General features: G+C 42.5%; 1 protein-coding gene across 1 annotated transcript in view; it reads right to left on the minus strand.

Annotated features, from left to right (window-relative positions):
- Window positions 1-1,490: 1,490 nt before the first annotated feature.
- LOC124037540 (DENN domain-containing protein 5B-like) overlaps window positions 1,491-12,087 on the minus strand; it is a 38,430-nt gene continuing 27,833 nt past the window's right edge. Inside the window, 3 exon segments of the mRNA XM_046352343.1 lie at window positions 1,491-2,205; window positions 5,933-6,095; window positions 6,311-6,437. Coding sequence (XP_046208299.1) covers window positions 2,022-2,205; window positions 5,933-6,095; window positions 6,311-6,437 — 474 coding nt within the window. The 3' untranslated portion in view covers window positions 1,491-2,021.

Below are 12,087 nucleotides of genomic sequence, written 5' to 3' on the forward strand. Positions count from 1 at the left end.
GTTTGACAAGAATAGTGCAGATGACATTTCCATCTTATCAACAAAAAAGCCGCATGTAATATCAATATAATATCAAGCTCGTTTTTGAAGAAAAACCTCTGTTTTGACCAAGCAATTACAATTAAATAAGCAATTTAGAAAACAAAAATGCAATTCTGTCAACAGAAACTTAGACAGATGATAGAGAGAACCCCCTCCCAACTGAAAAGTGTATGGTAACATTGTATGACTGAAGGACAACTTCTTACAAAGCAACGTTCAAATAGTCACAGTATAAAAAAAACGTAACATTTTAATTGACCAAAATACCATTTTCAATATTTCAAAACAATATTTTCTATATTTTTGTCAGCAAAGCCAGAATGATCCTGTAGGAGGAGTCAAAAAGTCTATAGAACGATAAACAGACTGGCCTACAGAAACAGGGCCGAGTCAGGGAACATTGAGAAGAGTTCTTGGGCTTCAGTCAGTCAAATAAAACCTTTGTACAGGACCAGGCAACTGCTGCACAGACAATTTAAATTTAATGTTTTTACATCAACTTTCATGAAAGGCATTCATAAACTATTAAAGTATTTTTAAGCATTACATTAAGCATTTTATAACATTTATAGTTTATAAAGCATTTATGATGGTTCATTCAGGAAAGTTATTATCTAGTTTTGGCGAACAAAAATATACACCAGTTTGAGCAGAGCAACTATCTTTAATCTCCATTATTTTTTAGATTAGAAATAATCCATTCACAATGTCCATACCATAACAATACAGCAGACAATCGGGCAGCAGAATAAACTGTAGCTAGAGACTGACTGAATCAATGAGAGAAAGGAAAAACATTGGGTGTATTCATTAGGGCACACTGGTGCGAACCGTTGCAAAACATAACAGGCGTTCAGTTTAGTCCCTCCTCGTTTCGAGCTGTTTGGTTCATAGTGAATACATCCCTGATATGGCCATGCATGTCAGGTTTATATGCCAAGGGCAAGCATAACAGCAATAAGACTTGTGTTAAGTAGGGGCAGGACAGGTAGGTGGAATCAAAGTTCATCACAACTATTTTTTCCCCCCTTGCCCTTCACAGTGTGAGCTGAGACATCAAAGCTGGTTGGTTAAGGGAATCACTCCGCCTCACTCCAAGAGACCGATCACAGTGTAAATGAGGAAAATAAGAAACGCAACACCGTTTCCTGTACGTACGTAGGGGCGCAACTTTCGTTTTAGATGTGAGGGCAACAGTTATTATATATATATTTATCCATTCAGATAAACACTCCAAACAGCCAACTCGCTTGTATCACATTCCAATAATAAAACTTGAAGGGATGAAAATTAAAGTTGCATGTATGCATGTATGCATGTATGTATGTATGTATATGTGTGCGTGCGTGTGTGTGTGTGTGTGTATGTATGTATGTATGTATGTATGTATGTATGTATGTATGTATATGTGTGCGTGCGTGCGTGCGTGTATGTATGTATGTATGTATGTATGTATGTATGTATGTATGTATGTATGTATGTATGTATGTATGTATGTATGTATGTATGTATGTATGTATGTATGGTCAGTGTGACTTCAATGGATATGACATATGCATCAGCGAATGAGGCAATAGGCCTGCAGAAGCTGCCAGGTCAGTGGCTTGTCTTCGGTGTTCCATTCCCTCATAGACTTGCACCCCAAAAAGGTCTCCCATGGTCACTTCCTCTCTTGTCGTGAGAGTTCAGCTGTCCAGTTCTGACCAGGCAGGCTCTGCTGGCTGCATGTCAATTGTCTAAAGTGACTTCCTGTCCTCATGTCCTCTCCCTCACTAGATCTGACAGGATTGAAGTGGTGACCCAATGATGGGCTTGTGTAACACTTCTTACTTACACCGGTCATGATCGGTGTGGAACTGAAGGAGAGGACACATGGAGATGCAGTCACGACACTATTGAGGCCCAGCCACCCTGTGTGCGTTGCGCAGTCTGTGGATAGGGGTTAAAACACCATTTCAATGTCCTCAGCGGCGGTGGGGTTAGAGGTCCACCCCCTTGACCAGGGCGGTCTCCAGGGCGATGGGGAACTCGTGGAGGGTGTGGAGGACACGGGAGAGAGTGTGGACGGCGTCACGATCCCGGACCAGTGCTGACTTCTCGTATTGAACAGCCGTCAGGTGGCACTCGGCCAATAGGTGGAGCCACTGGGGCAGCAGCCGGTCCCTGCCAACACACAGGGTTAAAGGTCAAATCCTTTTCTCCACAGGTCTGTTCAGGAGGGAGCAACACTCAAGCAGAAATGCATTGTGTAGAACAAAAGTGATTTGCATTTATGCTATAAATGGTTAAGGTCTGGAATTGGGGCTCGGAAACCAACTTGAACCTGGAGCTGTTGACTAGGTTCTCATAGATGCAAGTTTGCATTTTATTTTAAATTCAACAAAAGCAATTGAGTTTCTATCTAGCTAGCTAGGTAGGTAGTCGGTCTCAGGAAAATATAGATGCAATATATAGAAGACTAGATCGTAATCGTAATAAAGCAACATTTTCAAAAGCAAGCTCCAAGGTGACCCAAAGCACCTCAGACCACTTACTTCAAATCAAGTGTTGTTTTTAGTTTGTTTTAATGAATTAATTGCATTTATAAACTGGGTGGTAAGAGCACTGAATGCTGATTGATTGACAGCTGTGGTATATCAAACCGTATTCCACGGTTATGACAAAACATTTATTTTTACTGCTCGAATTACGTTCGTAACCAGTTTATAATAGCAATAAGGTACCTCTGGGGTTTGTGGTTTATGGCCAATATACTACGGCTAAAGGCTGTGTCCAGTGACTCTGCGTTGTGCATGCCCTATTCAACTCTGCGTTGGCCATATACCACACTCCCTCAGTCCTTATTGCTTAATTATATAGTGCCTTTCATTAGGCCTCAAATGCATGAAATGGAATGAGGAAAATGTATCAAGTTTAGACCATATACACCCATTAACAAACCAGATGAATTTTATATAAAACTATTATTAGTTACGTTTGAGTTTACAGCCCGTTACTTAGAAATGATTACTTATTAAAAACAATTGCCTAATAATTGCATAGTTATTACATTTCAGTTTCCTTGAAATTCATTGACACGAACGTCAATATTTACCATTTGGTAACAGGTTGTTTAGCAATTGTGTTGAATTCTTGGGACGTAGGTACCTTGTTTCCACATAGTTTCTTAGTTAACTACCAGCCTGAACAAGGCATTACCCAGTTATTCAGCCAGCTATGTATCCTACATTACACTGGAGGCTCCTCAGAGGTGGAAGGGGAGGACCATCCTCATCAGTGAATTTCATAAACAAAATACAATTGTGAAACATAAAAAAAGGGTATCCTTTTTTAGATAAAACTATACTAATATAGTCACATCACCAAATTATCTATTAAAATACACTGTTTTGCAATGAAGGTCTACAGAAGCCTCAACAGCTCTCTGTAGGGTAGCACCATGGTGTTGCCGGAGGGCAGCTAGCATCCGTCCTCCTCTGGGTACATCGACTTCAATACAAAACCTAGGAGGCTCATGGTTCTCACACCCTTCCATAGACTTACACAGTAATGTTAACTTCCGGAGGACATCCTCCAACCTATCAGAGTTCTTGCAGCATGAACTGACATGTTGTCCATCCAATCAAAGGATCAGAGAATGAATCTAGTACTGAAAGCATAATCTACAGATCGCTAGCACTGCATAACATGTGGTGAGTAGTTGACTCCGAGAGAAAGGAGTTTAACAAATTAATTTCCCCTAAAATGAAGAAGGAGATCAATATGTACACACACAAAAGTTGACACCTCCTCATTCCAGGGTTTCTTTATTTTTACTATTTTCTACATTGTAGAATAATAGTGAAGACATCAAAACTATGAACACATATGGAATCATGTGTTCAACAAAAAAATATATTTTATATTTGAGATTCTTCACAGTAGCCACCCTTTGCCTTGACAGCTTTGCACAATGTTGGTATTCTCTCAACCAGCTTCACCTGGAATGCTTTTCAAGTCTTTTCAAGGAGTTCCCACATATGTTGAGTACTTGTTGACTGGTTTTCCTTCACTCTGTGGTTCAACTCATCCAAAACCATCTCAATTGGGTTGAGGTTGGGTGATTGAGTGCTGCCTCAGATGACCTGGCCTCCACAATCACTGTCCTTCTTGGCCAAATAGCCCTGACACAGCCTGGAGATGTGTTGGGTCATTGTCCTGTTGAAAAACAAACGATCGTCCCACTAAACGCAAACCAGATGGGATGGCATATCGCTGCAGAATGCTGTGGTAGACATACTGGTTAAATACTGGCGGTCCTCACGAGAGACAGTTTGATGGTTTAAGCTGGTTGAGAAAATGCCAAGAGTGTGTAAAGCTGTTAAGGCAAAGGGTGGCGATGTTGAAGAATCTCAAATACAAAATATATTTTGATTTTCTGAACACTTTTTTGGTTACTACATGATTCCATGTGTTATTTCATAGTTTTGATGTCTGATTCTACAATGTAGAAAATGATAAAAAGAAAGAAAAACCCTGGAATGAGTAGGTGTGTCCAAACGTTTGACTGGTACTGTATACATTTAATATTTTTATCTTCTTCCACTTACTTAGCTAGCGAATGCAGCTAACTAGTTTAGCCTACTCAAACAAAGAGTGATGCCATGTTACCTAGCTGGCTATAACTATCCAACACAACAAACACTTCCATGGTAAGCTTTTGGTTTTACATTTTTTTTTGCCAGCAGGGCCTGGTGGTGTAACTGCTAAACTGCTTGTTAACTGTACTGCATGACTGTAGCAGGTTTACTCAAGCATTAGTTCTATTAGCTGTGTTGACTATGATGTTACTTCAGCTAATATGGTGACAACGATGTAGGATGTGTGTAGCGGTTATGGTTTGGCTTGGAAAGGTTTTTTGGCCTGGTCTCATACAGCTGATGTGTTGTGCATTGAAGTCCACAAGCAAAGGGAAAAAGGTGAGAAGAGCATAGATGCGAGAAGGAATACAGTGTGGCTGCTATGAAAGTAAAGTGTTTGCGTGTGATCAGGGGTGTTTTCATTCTGCAGATTCTGTTGAAAAGCGTTTCTTAAAAAGAGAAGCAATATAAACTCTTGTTTGCAACAGTGGGACTAATGATTACACCCTAGACCAGAGATGCAGGCAAGAGTGTGCAAAGCGGAATTGAATGTCACCATCTGCGCATGTGTCACTGTCGGTCACCTCAAATTTCTCGACCTGTGTCCAGCTACTTTCAGTCATAGGCTAGGTTGTAGCAACCTCATGATGGGTATAGGGAAAATGTCAATGTTACATTGGAAGGGAATTTGAATGACAGCCATTCAATATGCTGTAACAGAAATAATGCCGTGCTCATTAAAAAAAAAATTTTTGAATCGTCCTCCCTCATCTTAAAGCAGCACTGACCGCCACTGTTTTGACCACCCCAAAACTGCAGGCCTGCAACAGCCCAAATACCTGGCTGAAATAACAGTGTGTGATGTAAATGGGTCAGGTCTGTGACTGAGGCCTTGGAGACCAGTCCTGCTGCAGGCCACTCCGGCTGCAGAGTGCTCAGAGGGGCTACAGCGAAAGGGAAAGTGTGTCACTCAGGACTGATAGAATTAACCACCAGAATGGTGACGTTCACATTTTTCATTAGAGGGCCCTGTTAGAATGCATCTGTCATGTCATACTTGTACAGTCTTACACAACTGGGGCCTATTCAGAAAGATGCAACACTCTGTATGTGAAGATAGAAATAGGATGTATAGAGCTGGAATTATTCCCTATTCTGCATGACAGACAGTCATCTGTTCTACAAAATATGTTCTGTGACATGTTAGATCCTCTTGGCCCCTACCATCTCCCTTTCCATTGCCGTTTGAACTTTCAACTTTCACCTCTCACCTGACTCCCAGGCAGACCAGCAGCTGAAACTTGCCCTCCTTTCCGATGTTCCGTGGTGAAGCGTTGATGGCGTTGGCATAGTGACACAGCGAGTCACATCGTTCTGTTGATTCACGCAAGTCGCCCATCTGATCCGCAGTCTCCATGGAAACCACCACTTTCTCTGTGTGTGTGTGAAACAGAAGGACAGGGACCATGGAAATAGAGTGACGAGAACGCTAGAAATTAATTTTCTATGACAAGATGATGCTGTTTACTGGGGGTACTAGGTGAATCATGCTGTGCTACAATAACACACTGAATAAATAAACATTAGCCACTAGATGGAGACAAATTACATTACTACACAACACATTCTGTGCCCACACCCACACTTACCCACAAAGTCCCATATGAACACACTCCTTTGAAATAGTCGCGAGGACTTAAAGCCGTGGAGGAGGAACTGTTCCAGGGAGCGCACCAGCCCCCCCTCTCCACAGAGCAGAGCAGTCAGGTTCCCCCTCTGAAAGGAGATAAGAGGAGAGGTTCAATGAGTCACTAACTTGTAGAATATGGTTCTGGTTATATAGTTACAATGGTAGAGTTTAAAGAGCGACTGAATAAAAAAAATAATAAACAGCCTGTGGCATCGATATGAGTCAGAAACATTTATTCTAGTGTCAAAATTGACTACAAATAAATACAATTAATGGTAAGTAAGATAATTTTGGTCATAAAGCCAGGTCTCTTCCAAAACTGAAATGTGAGATTATTAGGGGGGAGGGATAAAAAAAAAAAAAAAAGAGTATGTCACGGAATGAAGGGTACGTAACAGTTTTCCTTCGGTTGGGTGATAGTCAATTCAGAGAACAAGACATATTCGTAATTCCCAGGACACTGACCATGGTAAATTTGGTTAGACTTTGGATATCCCCATTGGGCTAGTTAGGGGCATTCAGTTGTCCCATTTATGTTGTGTAATATATTGACAGTCCCACATATAGGCAATCCAAAATCAAACCAATTTTGCCATGGTTGCAGACCCGCCAGCTGAAGCCAATTGGCGAAAGAAGTTAGCCATCTTGCTAGCTAGCCTACTTCCAGACACAATACCTGGTTAGACTGTTTCAAGTTATCTAGAAGGGTGAGTGACTAACTGTATACTGTTTTTGCTGAGTGAATATACTAATGATTCCCACGTGTGAACACACACACACACACACACACACACACACACACACACACACACAGCCCACCTTCAAGACCCAAATCTCATTCTCAGTTGCATTTCCCATTGAGGATGATTGAAAGCGAGGCTAAATCAGTAAATTCAGACCCCTTTAAAGATGCTACATCCCTTAAGCTGGACAGAGCAGAACACTCAGACTGTGGAAGCAATCCTTAGGAAGACCACCAAAAACTCTGAAATCTCCATCCTTAACTACAACATTTTCAGACAAGATAGAATGGCCAAAGTGGGCGGTGTTGCTATCTACTGCAGAGATAGCCTGGAGAGTTCTGTCCTACTATCCAGGTCTGTACCCAAACAATTTGAACTTCAACTTTTAAAAAGCCACCTCTAAAAACAAGTCTCTCACCATTGCCGCTTGCTATAGACCACCCTCTGCGCCCAGCTGTGCTCTGGACACCATATGTGAACTGATTGCCCCAATCTATATTTCAGAACTCTGGCTGCTAGGTGACCTAAACTGGAACATGCTTAACACCCCAGCCATCCTACAACCTAGGCTTGATGCCCTCAATCTCACACAAATTATCAATGAACCTACCAGGTATCACCACAAAGCCGTAAACACAGGCACCCTCATAGATATCATCCTAACCAACTTGCCCTCTAAATACACCTCTCCTGTTTACAACCAAGTTCTCAGCGATCACTGCCTCATTGCCTGCATCCGTAATGGGTCTGCGACCAAACGACCACCCCTCATCACTGTCAAACGCTCCCTGAAATACTCCAGCGAGCAGGCCTTTCTAATCGACCTGGCCCGGGTATCCTGTAAGGAGATTGACTTCATCCAGTCAGTAGAGGATGCCTGTTTTTTAGTTTTTTAATGCCTTCCTCACCATCTTAAAGAAATTTAGAACCAGGAACAGATATAGCCCTTGGTTCGCTCCAGACCTGACTGCCCTTAACCAACACAAAAACATCCTATGGCGTTCTGCATTAGCATCGAACAGCCCCCGTGATATTTTTGTTTATTTTATTTTTTATTTCACCTTTATTTAACCAGGTAGGCTAGTTCTCATTTGCAACTGCGACCTGGCCAAGATAAAGCATAGCATTGTGAACAGACAACACAGAGTTACACATGGAGTAAACAATTAACAAGTCAATAACACAGTAGAAAAAAAAGAGTCTATATACATTGTGTGCAAAAGGCATGAGGAGGTAGGCGAATAATTACAATTTTGCATATTAACACTGGGGTGACAAATGATCAGATGGTCATGTACAGGTAGAGATATTGGTGTGCAAAAGAGCAGAAAAGTAAACAAATATAAACAGTATGGGAATGAGGAAGGTAAAATTAGGTGGGCTATTTACCGATAGACTATGTACAGCTGCAGCGATCGGTTAGCTGCTCAGATAGCAGATGTTTGAAGTTGGTGAGGGAGATAAAAGTCTCCAACTTCAGCGATTTTTGCAATTCGTTCCAGTCACAGGCAGCAGAGAACTGGAACGAAAGGCGGCCAAATGAGGTGTTGGCTTTAGGGATGATCAGTGAGATACACCTGCTGGAGCGCGTGCTACGGATGGGTGTTGCCATCGTGACCAGTGAACTGAGATAAGGCGGAGCTTTACCTAGCATGGACTTGTAGATGACCTGGAGCCAGTGGGTCTGGCAACAAATATAGCGAGGGTAGCGAGGGCCAGCCGACTAGAGCATACAGGTCGCAGTGGTGGGTGGTATAAGGTGCTTTAGTAACAAAACGGATGGCACTGTGATAAACTGCATCCAGTTTGCTGAGTAGAGTGTTGGAAGCTATTTTGTAGATGACATCACCGAAGTCGAGGATCGGTAGAATAGTCAGTTTTACTAGGGTAAGTTTGGCGGCGTGAGTTAAGGAGTCTGTTGCAGAATAGAAAGCCGACTCTAGATTTGATTTTAGATTGGAGATGTTTGATATGAGTCTGGAAGGAGAGTTTGCAGTCTAGCCAGACACCTAGGTACTTATAGATGTCCACATATTCTAGGTCGGAAACCATCCAGGGTGGTGATGCTAGTCGGGCGTGCGGGTGCAGGCAGCGAACGGTTGAAAAGCATGCATTTGGTTTTACTAGCATTTAAGAGCAGTTGGAGGCCACGGAAGAAGTGTTGTATGGCATTGAAGCTCGTTTGGAGGTTAGATAGCACAGTGTGCAACTTTTCAGGGAAGCTAGAAACCAATATTCACAGGGAGTTAGAAAAGCCAAGGTTAGCTTTTTCAAGAAGAAATTTGCTTCCTGCAACAAACTCAAAAAAGTTCTGGGACACTAAAGTTCATGGAGAATAAGAACACCTCCTTCCAGCTTCCCACTGCACTGAGGATAGGAAACACTGTCACTACCGATAAATCCACTATAATTGAGAATTTCAATAACCATTTTTCTACAGCTGGCCATGCTTTCCACCTGGCTACCCCAGTCAACAGCACTGCACCCCCTACAGCAACTCACCCAAGCCTTCCCCATTTCTCCTTCTCCCAAATCCAGTCAGCTGATGTTCTGAAATAGCTGCAAAATCTGGACCCCTACATATCAGCCAGGCTAGACAATATGGACCCTTTCTAAAATGATCTGCAGAAATTTTTGCAACCCCTATTACTAGCCTGTTCAACCTCTCGTGTCATCTGAGATTCCCAAAGATTGGAAAGCAGCTGCGGTCATCCCCCTCTTCAAAGGGGTGGGGACACTCTTGACCCAAACTGCTACAGACCTATATCTATCCTACCCTGCCTTTCTAAGGTCTTCGAAAGCCATGTTAACAAACAGATTACCGACCATTTCGAATCCCACCGCACCTTCTCCGCTATGCAATCTGGTTTCAGAGCTGTACATGTGTGTACCTCAGCCACGCTCAAGGTCCTAAATGATATCTTAACCGCCATCGATAAGAAACAATACTGTGCATCCGTATTCATTGACCAAGCCAAGTCTTTCGACTCTGTCAATTACCACATCCTCATCGGCACTCGATAGCCTTGGTTTTTCAAATGATTGCCTCGCCTGGTTCACCAACTACTTCTCTGATAGAGTTCAGTGTGTCAAATCGGAGGGCCTGTCGTCCGGGCCTCTGGCAGTCTCTATGGGCGTGCCACAGGGTTAAATTCTTGGGCCGACTCTCTTCTCTGTATACATCAATGATGTTGCTCTTGCTGCTGGTGAGTCTCTGATCCACCTCTACGCAGACCACACCATTCTGTATACTTCTGGCCCTTTGGACACTTAACAACCCTCCAGATGAGCTTCAATGCCATACAACTCTCCTTCAGTGGCCTCCAACTGCTCTTAAATACATGTATAACTAAATGCATGCTCTTCAACCGATCGCTCCCTGCACCTGCCCGTCCACCCAAGATCACTACTCTGGATGGTCCGGACTTAGGTATTTGTAGTTGTCCACATATTCTAGGTGTCTGGTTAGACTGTAAAATCTCCTTCCAGACTCAGATCAAACATCTCTAATCCAAAGTTAAATCTAGAATTGGCTTCCTATTTCACAACAAAGTATCCTTCACTCATGCTGCCAAACATACCCTCGTACAACTGACCATCCTACCGATCCTCAATGATGTAATTTACAAAATAGCCTCCAATACCGTACTCAATAAATTGGATGCAGTCTATCATAGTGCCATCCGTTTTGTCACCAAAGCCCCATATACTACCAACCACTGCGACCTGTATGCTCTCGTTGGCTGGCCCTCGCTTCATACTCGTCGCCAAACACACTGACTCCAGGTCATCTACAAGACCCTGCTAGGTAAAGTCCCCCTTATCTCAGCTCACTGGTCACCATAGCAGCACCAACCTGTAGCACTCGCTCCAGCAGGTACATCTCTCTGGTCACCCCGAAAACAAATTCTTCCTTTGACCGCCTCTCCTTCCAGTTCTCTGCTGCCAATGACTGGAACAAACTACAAAAATCTCTGAAACAGGAAACACTTATCTCCCTCACTAGGTTTAAGCACCAGCTGTCAGAACAGCTCACAGATTACTGCACCTGTACATAGCCCATCTATAATTTAGCCCAAACAACTACCTCTTCCCCTACTGTATTTATTTAGCTCCTTTGCACCCCATTATTTCTCTCTACTTTGCACATTCTTCCACTGCAAATCTACCATTCGTGTTTTACTTGCTATACTGTATTTACTTCACCACCATGGCCTTTTGCCTTTACCTCCCTTATCATCTCACCTCATTTGCTCACATTGTATATAGACTCATTTTTCTACTGTATGTTTGTTTTACTCCATGTGTAACTCTGTTGTATGTGTCGAACTGCTTTGCTTTATCTTGGCCAGGTCGCAATTGTAAGTGAGAACTTGTTCTCAACTAGCCTACCTGGTTAAATAAAGGCTATATATATATATTTTTTTTTTTAATCACTCTGAAGTTTCTTCAGAAACCTTCCATCCGCATTCATTCAGTCATCCTTACAAATTAAGCAAATTAAGTTGTACAATTGCTGGACTGCAGTGTGGAGGAGTTGAATTATGGTTGCCACGGTGACAAACCTAAGCCCAGGGCGATATTATCTAGTACACTTCAGTTCCAGAGAAGGCGCTCAAAGCAACAGCATTCAGCTTTCCCTCCAGGTTCCAACAGTCTAAGATGAAATTCAAAATCAAAAGCACTTGCTGTGACAGAATCTCCCAAAGCAGTGAGTAGTTTCTAGGAAGCTCTTATACATAATAATATATTTTCATGGATTTTAATTCCCAATTCACTGAGGGGCTATGTTAATCTTCATGGCGCCTCTGCTACGGCAAGGAAAGGTCCATTTGTTAAAGCTGATTGGTCGATGAATTATCCTGGGGGGAGAGGTTAAGTGGTAACTGATAGAAACAGTGAGCTACTGTCTCCACAGGGCTGGGGTTTTTAAAGGGAGTTCAGACTAGGGATTTTAAAGAAGTCAGAGCAAGCTTTTAAAAGGGGAGGTCAG

Source organism: Oncorhynchus gorbuscha, linkage group LG06 (genome assembly GCF_021184085.1).
Source record: "Oncorhynchus gorbuscha isolate QuinsamMale2020 ecotype Even-year linkage group LG06, OgorEven_v1.0, whole genome shotgun sequence".
Classification (NCBI taxonomy): Eukaryota; Metazoa; Chordata; class Actinopteri; order Salmoniformes; family Salmonidae; genus Oncorhynchus; species Oncorhynchus gorbuscha.